We start from the raw sequence: 17,218 nt of genomic DNA, 5'->3' as shown, positions 1-17,218 counted from the left end.
ACATCAATTCTCTGTGACTCTGAATTTCGCACCTAAGCGCTTGTCAGACAGAACTTTTCTGTCTGAAAAGCACTTAGGCACAAAACTCAGTCACAGAGAATTGATGCATCCTCTTTAATTCTTTAACTTAAGTGTGTATATATATATTCTTTTTTTTCTGGCTACAGGCACTTTTTGCACTTTGGCTTGATTTTAATGTGGTTGTTTTTATTGCATAGAGTAGCTGATGTTGATTCAGCAATCAGAGATTATGTCCAGCACAAATTTTAATTGTTGGAGATCTTCAATACATCAATCACCTGAATATAGTAACAGAGGGAAGTGTAATTTGTCACTTCTCACATGAAAAGATTCTTGATGCTCTCATTGGGTTACTTGGCTCATTTATATTTTCTTACAATCGGTCAAAGGCAATTTTGACTTTTTTTTAGAGCAAGCATTACTTGAAATTGGGCACAGGCAGACTCTTGTCACTGTTTCCTCTATTTTCAATGACTTGGCAAATGCCTGCGGTAGTCCTTGCTGATAGTTTATATTTTGATAATATCTAAAGTAGCAATATGAGTGTATGTATTCTCACATCCACTGGAAGAATACTCTTTGCTGCTCTAAGGCTCTTTGTTTTTCATATGCACAAATCAAACAAGATCTATATTCTTGTGCAGGAACTGGACCATTTGTTGCCTCTGTCTTATTTTGATAATTTTCTGTACTTTAAATCAGTCTTAATTATAAGCTGCTTTACATTACCACATTTGCTAAGTCATTGAAAAGGGAAGCTTTACTCACAAGTGTCTCTTGGGTGTAATTTCTTGCAGTGCTTGCACTGTTAATAAGTATACTGATTTAGGGAAGAGATCTATTAGAAAATGGTTGAATTAATGTTAAATATGTATGTATGTTATATTCTTTCACATGATGTTTCAAAGTTTGTATGTTTTATACCACAATTAAGATTCTAAATAACTGTAAAATCAGGTAGCATAAAAGGTTTTTACATAAACAATATCTAGAACCTAATAAATGAGTGTTTGAAAGATAAAGTATGTGGTGTATTTTCGTTATTTGAATGTAAGGGGAAAAATCAGCATGGAGAGGAAAGAGCCCTCTACTTCTGAAGTGGCCCACATTGGAGCTGAATTGGCTCTTTTTAAAGGGGCCATTTGTGAGAGGGCTGAAATTTCAGGGGCTGTTTTGGCCCCTATAAATTTCAAAGTGGCCCCTGTATTTTTCAAATTCACCCTTCACATGGTCCAATTTGGCCCCCATAACGGGGTCAATCCAGCCCCAAAATTGGTGCCAAAAACAGCCCCATTTCAATGGGGCCGAATTGACCCTAAGCGAGTGCCAAACTGGACTCACTCGTTTTGGCCCCATTTTTGGGGCCAAATCAACTCTTTTAATTTTACAGTGAAGTGTTGATGGATTTGAACGGTGTGGCTCTTAAAAAGAAATAGGGTTAATCAAAATGATGATAGCACTAGTAAATTAAGGAAGGAATTCTCTGAAACGTTAGCTGGCTCTGTAAAAAATCAATATCTAGAGAAATCAAGGGTAAATATAGCTCTGGCTGCAAGTCTCAGATGCATTTTTATCAGCTGGTCACAGGCCTTTCTTTCCAAAAGGAAGGCTGCTTTGGTGCTTTCTTAGCTTTGTTAATATGCCTATTAGAAAATAGTTGCCTTCTCGATACAATATTGGTATTAACATGAAATATGTCACTTGTTGTGAAGAAAAGAAAGGCAAGAGAGGAAGAAATGTTTTTAACATTAATTTGATATGAGAACTTCGAGGAAATGAAAGTCAAACAAGGAGAAGTTCATCGATTCAGTTACCGTCGTATCATCAAAACGGGTCATCGTGTTCCAAAGAAGTGCATAGATGGCAATACCAATGATTAACATTGCGACTTTTAAAACTTGGTGACACATTCCGGATTTTGTATCCTAAAAGTGAAAAAGTAAGACGTGCACACACAATAAACAACCCTCAAGATGATTTGAAAAGTGCCTCTATGTTATTCATAGATAGGCATCAATGCGAGAAACTCCGGCTGACCGTGTTCAAATCTATTCGATTGACTTGTAATTTCAATCGAAAATATTTTCGTTTTTGCCTGGCGATTGGATGAAAATATTGTGCCATAGAGGCGTTAAAAGGACTATGTTGTTGACTTTAAGAATTAGGAAAAAAACATTATATACCTTGAAACCAGTCTTCTCGTGAACATACCGTTTTTTAAATTAAAAACGGCAACTAACAACGGAACGTTGTTAGGCAATGCTATTTAATCATGACCTACCTTTACGTATGTTTCATTTTCACTGCCTCTGCAGAGCCCTTTATCCTGTTGGCCGTGGTGTTAAAACGAAAAAAATACTATGTGTACCTAATTTTTTTTTCTTTAAAATGTCAAATATCTCTTACACATTTTACAACTTTAAGATTAAATGATACCCCTACGGGAGGTGCAATGGAGAGAGGAATATTTTTCAAGTTTAAAGAAAAGCTACACAGCACAATTTTTTATTCAATAGTAACGGATACCTTAGCAGCTAATACATATTATCGTAAATAGATCATTCGCTACGAATTTAAGAAAATAAACGACACTTTTTTAAAAGCATGTTTCGGCAGTTCTTCTGTCATCTTCAGTTCTGATTTTACAAAGTACAAAGTTGAATGTAAACTGTATAAAAAAATGCTGATTGGACAAAACAAACAACAGTAACAGAAAAATGTATGCAATTACAAGGAAAGTTTTACATTAACATGATAGAGTTGATGATTAAGTGTAGGTTGCCCCCATTGCATGTGGATAGCTTCTTTGATTTTAAGTTGGAAAGTTATGGAAGCTTGACCTAAGATGCTATTAAAACACTTATCAGAACATAGAGTGCGACATTATGTAAATATTTGAAAATGTGAGAGGTCCTATCACTGACCAAGTGCTCATGCACACGTGTGGATAAATGCCGGGAAGTTTCGCCGACAAAGCAGGCATTACGACCCGCACATAAAAACTTGTAAACCACAGACGTACGGAGCCCAGGAGGGATAGAGTCTTTTACACCAAACATATAACCTATTTTAAAAGATGAAAAACCAACTTAATGTCTATTTTGTTAAAATAACGCTTGGTGGCGAACCCTTTTTTTGCGTGACATTAGAAAGAGGGCCAATGTAAGGTAATTTGAAATAAAAGGTGAGCGCAGTGTCCGAAACGGAGACCGGGAGATTGCACTCACTACAGGTCAGCGTGAGGTATCGATTGACAACCCCTTTCAAGTAGATGTGCTGGAAAAAGATTCTTTTTTAGGATTTCAGTGACTTTCTTGATATCCTCGTGGAATCCCAACCATGTGTTGTTGATCTTGTAAGCTCTACCAAGAAGAGTGCGAATGAGACCCAGTTTATAAGGATAAGGTATAGAGCTAAAATGATTGGTCAGAAAGCCCGTGAAGGTTTCCTTACTGTAAACACTTGTGACAGGAAAATGGGTGTCATTGTTGATTATAATATCTAGAAATCTTCCCAGCAAAACATGTCTAACTTAACAGAATGTTCCTTAAACTTCAAGTAATCGTTAACTTGTATTTTCAATGTGTCACTTTGGAAGTCAACAAACGTCACTTTATGCAGCCTATATGAGTACGAGAAAAATAAAATAGAGTTTAACAAAACAGCTTTAAAACATATATAAGTTTTGGTGTGAACGGGATATAACACTACCGGACAAAGGTAGCTAACTATGAGTTTTTCAGTTCCGACTTGCTGATCCATGCACTATGCCGGACACTAATTGCTTGTGAACTCAATTTGTTGTCTGACTCCACAAGTATGACTCCCTATCGAGTTCTCAACGGCTCATTTCTCAGAATATCCGAAATCCAAACACCTGCAATAAGGATCTTTACGAGGGAGTTTTGTTTTTCTATGCTTCAAGTTCGAGCAATTATTCTAAACGTAGCTTACGATCATTTCTATTCGGCGAAAATCTTTTTCAATGGTCATCTGGACTTGATAGAATATCCAATGCCCCCCCTTCCCCCTTCTCCACCCCATTCGCATTTGCTAATACGCCTATTGTAACTAATTCCATTCTATACCTTTACTCTTTCTTTATACGTTCCCTACCACTGTCCAGGTACAGAGCAACTATACCCACCACCGGCATGGGGTGATGCTGCAAAGTTTCCAAACAGCGCTTGAAATCGTGACAAGGCATGCAGGGCAAAAAGGACACAGGTCTTTTCTTAGGATTTTATTTTCATGTCAAGGTAGCAAATGATCTGGACAGCAGTAGATATGTTACGGAGTTAAGAAATTAAACGACACTTTTTAAAGCCATGTTTTGGCAGTTCTGATTTTACAAAGTACAAAGTTGAATTAAAACTGTAGAACAAAACGCTGATTGGACAAAACAAACAACAGTAACAGAAACATGTATGCAATTACAAGGAAAGCCAGTAACATGATAAAGTTGACAAATAAGCGTCAAAGTCTAATGGTGACACTAATCACTGTCAAACGAAAATAAAGATTTCAAAAAGCTATATTTCTGGATTTCTTCCATGACTTTCTCTTTCTGTTCGTTACTCCATTCTATCAAATACCTAGACCGAGATGCTTTGGAATAGAGATCTCTTGTTGCTAATTCGACAAATTTACTGTAACAAGAAACACCAACAAAGTCACATAACATTTGTAAAGTGCGTGGTGGATTTGTCAGCAAATCTCGGATGTATATATTCAGGATCTGGTAGTGCCTCAGATCACGCAGATATTGAATTATCCGCACTTTGGTGAAGTAAAAATCAATGCAAAAGTCCAGCGCTTTTGTGTTGCGTACCTGTGAAGAAAAAAAAAAAAGGTTTTTATATGACATAAGCGAAATATCAAGATCACGGCTGTATACATTAAGAATCCGATAGTGCCTCAGGTCATGAAGATATTAAGTTGTCTGTACTTTGATAAAATAATTTTCGATCCAGAAGTCGAGGTTGTTTGTATGCTGCACCTGGTGAGAAAATCATAGGGTTTTAGACTGCGACTCAACAAAAACTTGCCACTATTTTATTAAAACAGTTTATGTGGATCGATATATATAGCGCAAACAAAACAGTTAATCACAGGTATTCAAACAGAAATAATGATGACAATATAATAAAGAAAACGTTGAATGATACATAGTGGTTATAGCACGAGGACAAGAAGATGTACATGTTATGTAAGTGTGGCAAGTACAATATCTCACGAGTGAGGGCAGTGAGCGATTGAAATACGCGACTCTGATCCCGGATATGTAGCGATCGTATTGAATCTGCCTGTGTTTTAGGTCGTGATAAGACTCTCCAGTCCATTAAAAAAAGGTTTACTTTTATAAGAACCAATGAGAAACGATAGATGATGTAACCCTATATTTACTTACTATTTGATGACTTCCAGGATTCACACCTAGTCTTCTTCTACATATAGTAGCAATGTTATCAAATGGATTTCTGATGACGCTAATCAGTTTGATTGGAATTCCCAGCGCTTCCTCCAGTTTTCGCAAATCGTGAAGCCCTTTTTCGTGATGCAAACGCGCAGTAGTGTCTCCAATTACCTGAGGAAAACATACGTGGAATCTTATATTATAGTCAGTTTTACTCGCGCGATTGTGAATAAGCGACCATTGCTAGGGGCAATAATTTGCTCGAGCTTCATAAAAAAAGGAAATAAGTCCCATAAGATTTAGCGTTATGCAATGTATCCCTCTAAGTAGAGCCCAGAGGAAAGTTCTAATTTCTTAGCATTAATCAATATTTGTAAATAATAAATTTTATCACATTAAATCCATTAAACTTGTGGTTCCAGCCATCATATACTGATGTAAATTTACAAAATTTCCCCCCAGGAAATGATTATAAAAGTAATGCTAACTGCAATAAGTATGTCACGTTAAGCTGATTTATCGTTCACTTCCAAGGAAAAATGCATCGAATGGGAGTAAAGGAACACTACAAGACCCCAATAAAGGAGGCATATAAGTATAAACAAAATTACAACAAAATTTTCGAAAGTGATTGGTCATCACCAGCCCTATTTGAACACTAATAGGATAGTGTACACGAAATGCTCGTCATTGGACAGTGTAAAAAGAGAGTGGTAACGTCATGCCTGTGTATTTGGACAGTGCACATCGTGTGCTCGCACCGTTGCTAATTATTCGCCGGGTTAACCAGTTTTTATTTTTTATTAATGAAAACGTATAACAGATGTTTAGTTTCGTTCTCATATTTTGTCATAGTTTATAGTAGTTGCTAGCTGGACTACGTGTCATCCAATTCTGTCTGTAATCATATTCATAATGAAAGAACCCAACTGCGCGGTTGTCCGATTTTTCTCATCACTCGTATTACATTGTTTTCTGGGGGAATGGAGGGGGATCTGTTGTCGTCAACAACGCTTGAAGGGGTACTGTAGGAAATTGACTGCCAATTAAAAATGGACTCCTTTTGAAAGCATCGCTAACTTTTCTGTTATGAGTATGCAAGCATCGATTCCTATTTCGATTTTTCTAATTAGCCCCTGTATGCAGACTGTTTTATCCTTGTTGTAGATTTGTAAGAATTAATTTGTTTGCTCATAAACACCAGCATAAAGAATACCCCCGAGAGAGTGAAGTTTAGACTTCCTAATCTGGTTCTTTTCATAACATGGGCCCTTTCAAATATCTCGTACCTTAAGTTTACTTTTGCAATCACCTTGCCAGCTTCCTTTGATGTTGTAGCAGTAGGATACGGAGCTGTTGCAAATTGACGAACGACTTCCAAACATGGCCTGTTGGCGGGAACGAGCATGTATGTCATGGAGTATCCTCAGCTTGCGCTCATCGTCTGTTTGGCTAGGATCTTTAAAGAAACTGTCAAACTTATAAAAAAGTTTAAACTCATCCGAAATAATTATTTCTGGATGGGAATCTAAAATGGCAGCCACCAAACTATGACCGCTTCTTGGATGTCCGACGACAAGCAAAAAAGTTTCAACATTGCGATATAAAAATGTCAGCTCACGCTCCAGTTCTCCTTGAAAGAAAAAAAAAAGAAAAAAAGGCGATTCAGTTACTTAATTAAGACAAAGAGAGTGTCCTGAAAAAAAGACGATTAATTCACGGAAGTAAATAAGATTAAAGGAAGGGACTATCAAAAATGGTTTTTCACTTAACTAAAAAAAACACGGTTTTGGTATAATTCTCGATATTCTGTTTTTCTGCCTTGGTTCTTTCCATCGTTCTTCCTCTTCATCCGTCATTAACTGTGCACTGGTGAATGCTTTTCTACTCAGGATTTTACTTTAACTTTAACTTTAACCATGTACGCTTCTTTTTTAAATTCGCACCTAGATTGTAATTTCGGGTCTTAAGCTTAAACTTGGGTGAAACACAAGACCAAGTGCAGCACAAAAGAGCTACCATCCCCAAGCCAATACAAACGGGACGAAATTTGAGCCTTTTCCGCCCACAGAGGCCGTTGAAATTCGTTCTATTTGACATCAGGGATAATAATTTTCTAGACAGGTACAAATCAGTCATTTATAGCCGGTCGTATACATAATCTGCACAGGTTAAATGATTCTTCGGTAAAATGCTTGCTTAAGTTAAGAGGCTGCTAAGCAATCGATGACCGGCTCAGACAGGGAAATATCCAATCACTGACTGTGCCTTTGTATTATATACGCAGAATTACATACTTTGTCCGTGTTGAAGTCGTTATGACATCAGGGGCAATTGTCTAGACAGGCACAAATCAATCATTTATAGCCGGTCGTATACATAATCTACACACGTTAAATACTTCTTCGGTGAAATGCTTGCTTAAGTTCAGAGGCTGCTAAGCAATCGATGATTGGCTTACACAGGAATCATCCAATCACTGACTGTGCCTTTGTATTTTGAAGTTATTGATTGTGATATTCAGTTTGAGTATGAATCTCGAGGAACAATAACGACGAAAAGTTTTTTTCATGGGAATACTTAACTTTCGAGTCAACAATTTTTTAGAAACGGATTCTACGATAAAAACTAACGTTAAAAAAGCAACGGCGTTACAACCGCTCAACGGTAATTTTCAAATTGATGGATAAAATCATGCGCTTATACAATCAATTGTAAAAATACTAATGAGATACTGACTAAAACTCTATAATATATACATAGAAACAATACGGGAATATTGCGACAAGAATGATAAAAACGTTAAGGCCAAAGAAACAATATAAAAAGTGAATCGATTGGGTAAATACTTATGCACGGATCGAATCACAGAGTCTGTTAAATTTTGCTACGCGCATAAAAAACAGACCAGTTTACTCTGACATTTCTTCAAAATCTTGAAATTTCTTTCGACGGTCTAAGAACCCTTCCCATGCTTGTCTTTTAGGCGATTACCGATTGTTGATCTAAAGTCCTTTTTTAGAAATTTGTCGATTCGAAAGTTGAGTATCCCTATGAAAATAACTTTTCGTTGCTATTTTCATTGCCAAACTGTCTGCATATACTCGTAAGTTCTTAGAGATTACAACTCAAACTGAATAACTATAATCAATTATTTCAAAATACAAAGGCACAGTCAGTGTTGGTCATTTCCCGGCTATGTGTGCCGATCATTGATTGCTTAGCAGCCTCTCAACTTAAGCAAGCATGTCACCGAAGAAGCATTCAACGTGTGTAGATCCTGTAAACTACCGGCTATAAATGATTGATTTGTGCCTGTCTAGACAATTATCCCTAATGTCATGACGACTACAACGCGAACAAAGTATGTAGTTCTGCGAACCCCACTTGAGTGGGATTCGCGCATATGCATGAGCACTGTTACCTAGTAACACATGACGTATTTTACGTCACGTTCCATTGGGAGTCTTAGATGGAAGCCGTATTGTAAAATCTGTTTGGATGCAGTCTGAGAAACTAGGATAGATCGAGAAATTCGAAGTGAACTACGTCTGGTGTTTTGAATGTAATTTGGAAAGCTTTGTTTGCTTAGTGGATAAAGCAGATGTAGTTTAGAAAATGGTTTTGATCTTTGTAATTCAAAAAGATTTCGTCCATGGAAGATTATGCAAATTTACGCCTGAAATTGAAGCGAACCGTATTTGAGCTTTTTGTTTACATAAGTTTGGGTGATATTTAAAAGTAAAAGTCGGTCTTCTTAAAGCGAAGACATTTTTCACTGAAGAGAAAAGTTTCTTCGCTTTCTTTTCCGATCAGGCAATGTTCGATCCCTGATCTCTCGTGGATCACAGACGCGGCAATTCCACTCCCCATTCCAGCCGTCAAAGGAAACGATCACGTAATCATCGTCTACTTCTTCAACAGTGCACGCACACCAAACTCCTTCATCGACTGCTTCAGCTTTGAAGCCCACAGTATGTGGGAGTGCCATCACGTTTTTAGTCAACCGTGCGTTTAGCTCATGTGATCAAAACAGGTTTGCGATCGATAAAGCCGGTCGACTTGTTTTATAACATAGCTAGTAAATTTGTCTAATCAAATTCAATTGCGCGAGCGTGCTTCATATTCCTATTGTGCACGATCATGACGTCGCAAACAAATCCTTCGAAAAAAAAAATTTTCCATCTGGTTGAAAATGTTATAATTGGTCCATACGTCAGCTGTGCATTCATCGAGATATGAAGCACGCGGGAAGTTCGGAGAGCACAAACGATGCGTAAGAGTTGCTCGAGGCGTAGCTCGAGGCGGAGAGCAACTCTAGCTTCTTCTTCAACTCAAGCAGAATGTATATTTATTTTTTTCAATGTCACTAAAACGACTATCGTTGATCCCTGAGGAACACGGAGGAAATCCTAAGAGTGTTGTGACTACACTAGGAATAATCAAGACAATATACAAGTAAAATTATCATTTTTCCTGTGCCATACAATCTTTTTTCACTCGGAAGTCTTACTGCAGTTAAAAAAGTTTGAAACTTGTGCCACGCAACTTCCTGCACTGAAGCCTTTCATTTTTTGACAGGAAGATGTCATTTTCTTACCATACTTAAGCCTGCCATTTACTTTACTATCTAAACATCTAAAAGAACACTTTGCAATATTGATTTATGTTATCAATTTTAAGATTCGAGTCAAAGGGCGGAGTAAAAAAGATACAACTATATCATATGTTATTATGAGTTCTCCATTAAGTTATAGCACTTTCACATTCTCAGATAAATTTCCTTTCGTGGATCTATGAGTTGAAAATAAAAAAAATTTGTTCAAAATTCATCGCACCTTTTACAAGAAAAAGTATGCGCATTTTGAGTCGAGAATTTTCTTACACCATCATGAAATTCTTCCTCACAGAGCTAGGAGTGGAGCGTTTTTCGTACGCATCTTTGGTGCTCTCCAAACTTCCCGCGTGCTTCATATCTCGATGAACGCACGCTGACGTATGAACTAATGGTTAATTGATGAATCTGCATTCGGTCCCTAGGATACTTAGTGGTGTCCAGTGTCCCCGGGTAATTCTAGCGCCTCATTGCGCATGTGTCGATTAAAACCAGAATCCTTAATGAATTACACACTTTGTCCGTGTTGAAGTCGTAATGCAAATCGAACGAATTTCAGCGGGCTCTTTGGTTGGGAAAGACTCAGATTTGGCTCTGTTTGTATTGGCTTGGGGATGGCAATTCATTTGTGTGGCTCTTAGTCTCGTATCTCACCCAAGTTTGAGTTAAAAGACCCGTAATTACAATCAAGGTGCGAATTTTAAAAAAAGCGTAGGAGAAAAAATTCATGCGTCTTAGTTCATACAGCAGGACAAACCATTTTGATAGACCCTCCCCTTAATCTTAGGTACTTCCGTGAGTTAATCGTTTTTATTTATTCATTTATTTTTTTTTTCAGGACGCTCTATTTGTCTCAATTAAGTAAATGAATCGCCTTCTTTTTCATCTTCTTCTTTCAAGGAGAACTGGACCGTGAACTGACATTTTTATATCGCAATGTAACTTTTGTGCTTTTCGCTGGACATCCAAGAAGTGGTCATAGTTTGGTGGCTGCCATTTTAGATTCCCATCCAGAAATAATTATTTCGTATTAGTTTAAACTGCTTTATAAGTTTGACAGTTTCTTTATGGCTCCTAGCCAAACAAACGACGAGCGTAAGCTGAGGTATTCTGTAACATACATGCTCGCTCGCGTCGACAGGCCATGTTTGGAAGTCGTTCGTCAATTTGCAACAGCTCCGTATCCTACTGCTACAACATCAAAGGAAGCTGGCAAGGTGATTGCAAAAGTAAACTTAGGGTACGAGATATTTGAAAGGGCCCATGATATGAAAAGAACCGGATTAGGAAGTCCAGACTTCAATTTCTCAGGGGATTCCTTTATTCTGGTCTTTATTAGCAAGCAAATTAAGTCTTATAAACCTACAACAAGGATGAAACAGTCTGCTTACTGACCAGCGGCTATTCAGGAAAATTAAAATAGAAATCGATGCTCGCATACTCATAACAGAAAGGTTATCAATGCTTCCAAAAGGAGTCCAACTAATTTTCTACTTGGCAGTCAATTTCCTACAGTACCCCTTTCAGTTATCCTGGCGACAACAGATCCCCCCTTCATTCCCCCAGAAAACCATGTAATACGAGTGATGAAAAAAATCGGACAACCGCGCCATGGGATTTTTTAATTACGAGTATAATTACCAATTGTTCAAAGGTATGACAAAATTTCAGAACGAAACTAGACATGTGTTATACGTTTTCATTAAAAAAGAGCAACAGCTCGAGTACACGATGCGCATTGTCCAAATACACAGGCATGATGTTTCAACCCTCTTTTTACACTGTCCAATTACAAGCATTTTACGTACACTGTCCTATTAGTGCTCAAATCGGGCTGGTGATGACCAATCATTTACGAAAATTTTGAGTTTGTTTGGAACATATCAAAATATAAACTTTTCATGATATATATTTTCGATTACTCAAGTTCTTTCGCTCTTGTATTTCCAAAAATATAGAAAAGCCACAGTAGTTAATGTTTTTGTTTTTCCAACTATTATATTTTACTAGTTACTTTGCCTTTCATTAAACACGTGAAGGTCGGTACTTAGATGACCATTACTGTTGAAATTGCACTGATCAACGTCATAAGAAACCCATTTCATAACAGTGCCACTATATTTAGAAGAAAATTGGATGTGGATCCTGGAAGTCTTCAAATAGTAAGCAAATATAAGAGTTTGTTTTCCATTATTTCTCACTGGTTCTTATCAAAGTAAAACTTTTATTTTTCATGATAATATTTGATTTTGCTATATGGACTGGAGTGTTTCACCAGGAAAAGAATCAATACGATCGCTACATCCGGGATCGGGGCCGCTTTATTGTACTTGCCACTCGTACATAGAATTCATAACTTCTTGTCCCCGTGCAATATCCACTATATATCGTTCATGTTTTTCTTTGTCTTATTATTATCATTAGTTCTGTTAGGATAGTTGTGATTTAATGTTTTGTTTGCGTCACATATATTCACATAAACTGTTTTGATAAAGTAATTATAATTTGTCATTGAATCACAATCTTAAACCTTATGATTTTCTAATAGGGTACGGAATGCAACCACCCTCGACTTCTGCATCGAAAAATATTTCATCAAAGTACAGACAGTTCAATATCTTCGTTAAATTAGGCACTATCAGATTCTCAATGTAAACAGCCGAGATCTGATAGCAAATCCACAACATACTTTACAAATGGTGTGTGACTTTGTTGGCGTTTATTGTTACAGTGAATATGTCGAATTAGCAACAAGAGATCTCTATTCCAAATCATCTCGGACTAGGTTTTTGATAGAATGGCGTAAGGAACGCAAAGAGAAAGTCGTGAAGGAAATCCAGAAATACAGCCTTTTAATTAGTGTCACCAGTACTGTTCTCTTCTACACAGAGTATGAACGCTTTAAGCTTTATCAACATTTATCCATTAAAAGAAAATTTATAATTATTTATAATCACTATCAAAAGAAAAACGTTCCAGAAAAGAGTACTTGTTTATCTCGTTCATAACTCTTGCCTCCTGTTTTGAAGTCCACGCAACCGCATGTCTCGTCAACGACGGCTTAGCGTACAATAGTCTTGAGGCAGATTCGACAAAGTCTGGATAACAGGTTACTTTTAGAAAGTTGCATAGGTTTTGCAGACTTTCACGGGGTTTGGAAATAACTTCATGACTGTAGACATCTAATACTTCGAACTTCCCATATCGTTTCAGTCTCTCAGCAGACTTTACTCTGGCGAAAAAGTTGTTGATAATTTGATCCAACAAGGTTACATTGTTTGCCTGCGAAACAAAACAAGCAAGACATTTTTTCCAAACAAATTTTAATACTACTTAATTTTAGTTGCACTGACAAAATTGCCAAAATTGCCATTCCCGTCATTTTCAAAAGAGGAAAGGTTAAAGGTCTTGAAATACATGTAAACTTTATATGACAGATAGTCTCACCCCTTCGAAGGTGGAATAATTTTTAGAAAGAAGATACATAAAGTCTAAATCACATTCACCCCAGCAAAACATGCTTAGTTTCACGGAATGTTCCATAAAATTAAAATAATCGTTAACTTGTATTTTCAATGTGTCACTTTGGAAGTCAACTAACTTCGCTTTAAGCAGCCTATATGAATAAGGAAAAAATATAACAGACTTTAACAAGACAGCTTTAATACATGTTTAAGTTTTGGTGTGAATGGGATCTAAGACTACCGGACAAAACTAGCTAACTATGAGTTTTTCGAAAGTTACAAGAAACTTACTTTAAATGTGTTGCTTTTAGCCATGTCCCTGAACTCGAGTTCTCTCAGCAATTGAGTGGCAATATTGTCAAACGGGTTGCTGATCACGTGAATGAATTTAAGTTTTAGGGCAAGAGTTCTGCTTATATCCTCCAGAATATCAAAATTTTTTGGATTTTTTAACAAACGGCTTGTTGCTGTTCCCTTTTTGTCTCCAATGACCTATTAATAAAAGAAGGTTGAAAAGTTACGCACAAATGGGTGTATTTTCCTGAATATGATCTTTTTAGCTGAACAATGAATAGCTGCTGCAGTCAACAACGTCACAAATCTGAAACAGTGACGTGTGCAAGTCGAAACATTTAAGTACTGCATACATTCTACACTGACAAACGAGCCCTGGGCACTAATAAAAAAGAAATGCAAATAAAGTTAGGTGCTGAAAAAGTATGGATACGTAGTATCCGCTTAGAATTCATTCCTTAAATCCAGTTTACTGATGGTATTTCAGTTCTTCAATCACCTGCAATAAGGATGTTTACAAGGGAAATTTGTTTTTCTATGCTTCAAATTTGAGCAATTATTCTAAACGTAGCTTTAAATCAATTCTATTCAGTGAAATTCTTCTTCCATGGTTATCTGGACTCGATGGAATACCCAATGCCCCTCTCCCCCTTCTCCACCCTTCTCGCATTTGCTAATACACCTATTATAACTAACCCCAATCTATACCTTTACTCTTTCTTTATACGTTCCTTGCCACTGTCCAGGTACAGAGTAACTATACCCAACACTGCTACGGTGTGATGCTGCACGGTTTCTAAACATTGCTTGAAACCGTGACAAGGCGTGGAGGGCAAAAAGGACACGGGTCTTTAGCCCACTGTTGCTTTCCAGTTTAAATTTACTCCACTTTTCTATCAAATTATATTCGTGAGGAATGATAATCTCTGGGTGAGCATCCAAAATGGCCCCGATGAGACTATGACCACTACGAGCGTGGCCAATGAATAAAACAAAAGTTTCGACACCATCGTATAACGTGTTGAGCCGTGGCTCTAGATGTCCTCCAGAGAATTGTCCTAGTGAAATTTTAATGGATTTAAGGAGTTAATTCAATCAAATAGAAGCATGTAAATTGAGTAGAAGTACCCTTATGGCAAAGGCAAGTAGTTTTCAAAGCATTAGATAGATAATTAAGAATTCGAGGAGCTGAATTTTCAATTAACTTCGCACAAAATAAAAGATAAAATTGAATTCATAGACAAAATACCGTGAAAATCAATAACAGAGACATTCTTCATTTAGAGGTTAGGAATCTGTTATAAAAACGCGAACAAAATGACAAAGCACATTCAACATAAATGAATTGCATTTAAGTACAATCAAATCAAGGTCTTTTTACATGTATATAACTTTTCAAGCCTGTGCAGTCGTCCTTCGTGTAAAAACCCAAGACTATTTATGAACTAAGGCTTTCACAATCTCTTGGGGAGAATGGAGTGATTTCAAGATTCAACTCGTGTCAATCCCGCTCTCACGTGAAGCTTAAAACTAGGCCATGTCATGGAGTGTTTTCGGAATAGTTACAATTTCTGCTTTAAATGAAAGTGTTTATTGCAGGTTTTGCTTTGGAATTGAGGTTTATCTTAAGATTCTCTGAAATCATTGGATACCAATAGTTAAATAGATTTTAATTTTACAAATACATTTAAAAAAAAACTGAAAGCTAAGGATTAACAACTAGATTAACAACTAGTCAAGAAACCTCCCTAAAACTTGTAATAGTTCACAAAGATTCACCATAGGAGTTTACTTACCATTAGGCTGAGGGAGGACGTTAGAAAAAACATCGAGGGATGGACTAGGATACAGATTGGTGCGGAATAACAAAGCTGTTACGAAGAGAAGCAGCGAGGCAATTACAACGCAAACACGAAAAGATTTCATTCCTGTAGAAATCTGTTAAATTCATCAGCTACCTAAAAAAAAAACGAAGAAAAGCAGGAAAAAAATTTTGGAGATTAACACCAGCTTCAATGCAATAGAAACTTTTCTGAAAGAGAAGGGTGCTGTAATGTTGAGATAAACTTGTTGACATATATCTTTATACACAATATAAATCATTTCCATAGGTTTTCATTCACTTACTAGCAGCCATCAGTCGATCAAAAATATAATATCTACAATTCTACTTTCATGTCATGTGCAAATGATCTATTTATGGTAATATACATTGGCTGCTAGGGTATTGGTTGCTATTGAAAAAGATGTGCAGCGTAGTTTTTCTTTAAACTTGACAAATATTCCTTTATCCATCGCACCTCCCGTAGGGGTACCATTTAGTCTTAAAGTTGTCAAATGTTTAAGAGATAGTATTAACATATTAAAAGAAAAAATCTGTAAATTAGGTATACGTAGCATTTTCATTGTTTTGACGGCACGGCCAATAGGATGAAGGACTCTGTAGAGGTAATGAAAATGAAACATACGTATAAATAGTTCATGATTAAATAGCATTAATATTGCCTAACAACGTTCCGTTGGGAGATGTGGTTTTTTTTTTTTCATGTTAATTGCAATATTGTATCGAGAGGGTAACGACATTCTAATAGGCATATTAACGCAACTAAAAAAGCACCAAAGCAGCCTTCCTTTTGGAAGAAAGGCCTGTGACCAGCTAATAAAAACACCTCTGAGACTTTCAGTTAGAGCTACATTTTCTCGTTGATTTCTCTAAATATAGATTTTGACAGTACGTGGTTCATTAATTTTGCTAGTAGTCTCATTATTATGATAAACCTTTTTTTTTTTGTTAAGAGCTACACCGTTCAAATCCATCAACACTTTATGCCAGAATTTACGACAACGTCAGGATTTTTTTTTGTTCATTTGGCTACGACAGAAGCAGGCCCACCTTACTTGCTGCTTTGTTAGATGCTCATCCACATGTCGTTGTTGCGAATGACTGTAATATCTTAAAGCAGTGGATCACCATGCCTGAAATATTTGACAGGAAAAATTATTTTATCTATGAGCTGATTTACGCCAAATCACGTTATGATGTGATGTACGGCGTTCGCTCTCGGTTGGTAAACGAGGGCCTAGTACAATATCATTACAACGTGAAGGGTCAGTGGCAAGGACAGATCAATGAGAGTGTGCAGGTATAGTTTTCATTTACCTTTAAGACATAACTTGGACACAACGTGCGCTCTAATTGGTAAAAAATAATTGGATATTTACTTGTAAATCCATAGAAAACTGTAAAAGAGACAGACCGTCAGAAATTCTCGACTAGAATTTCCCAAACAACTAAATGTTGGCAAATTTTTGCCTCAAGAAAATTGTCATTATTGGTCTAGAGCTCAGTGGGTGACCAGCAAACAACTGCTTACATGTTATAGCCTGTTCATGCGCGACACGGTTTAC

At 36.8% G+C, this 17,218-nt stretch overlaps 2 protein-coding genes across 2 annotated transcripts; both read right to left on the bottom strand.

Moving 5' to 3' along the window:
- Positions 1 to 4,251: 4,251 nt before the first annotated feature.
- Positions 4,252 to 7,690, bottom strand: LOC149048875 (uncharacterized). Its single transcript, XM_089201045.1, has 4 exons — positions 7,384 to 7,690; positions 6,727 to 7,070; positions 5,432 to 5,608; positions 4,252 to 4,852 (listed from the first exon to the last, which is right to left on the bottom strand). The coding sequence occupies exons 1-4, from the start codon at positions 7,574 to 7,576 to the stop codon at positions 4,517 to 4,519; spliced, it is 1,050 nt and encodes a 349-aa protein (XP_089057171.1). The 5' UTR covers positions 7,577 to 7,690; the 3' UTR covers positions 4,252 to 4,516.
- Positions 7,691 to 11,581: 3,891 nt separating this feature from the next.
- On the bottom strand, positions 11,582 to 16,097 carry LOC149048874 (uncharacterized). Its single transcript, XM_089201035.1, has 5 exons — positions 15,938 to 16,097; positions 15,607 to 15,768; positions 14,519 to 14,868; positions 13,808 to 14,008; positions 11,582 to 13,334 (listed from the first exon to the last, which is right to left on the bottom strand). Exons 2-5 carry the CDS (start codon positions 15,734 to 15,736, stop codon positions 12,996 to 12,998), a joined length of 1,020 nt encoding a protein of 339 aa, XP_089057161.1. The 5' UTR covers positions 15,737 to 15,768; positions 15,938 to 16,097; the 3' UTR covers positions 11,582 to 12,995.
- Positions 16,098 to 17,218: the final 1,121 nt, after the last annotated feature.

The sequence above is a fragment of the Pocillopora damicornis genome, chromosome 3 (assembly GCF_964200805.1).
Source record: "Pocillopora damicornis chromosome 3, jaPocDami1.2, whole genome shotgun sequence".
NCBI classification, from domain to species: domain Eukaryota; kingdom Metazoa; phylum Cnidaria; class Anthozoa; order Scleractinia; family Pocilloporidae; genus Pocillopora; species Pocillopora damicornis.
The sequence above is the reverse complement of the archived record's forward strand: the minus strand, read 5'-3'. Positions and strand labels throughout refer to the sequence as shown.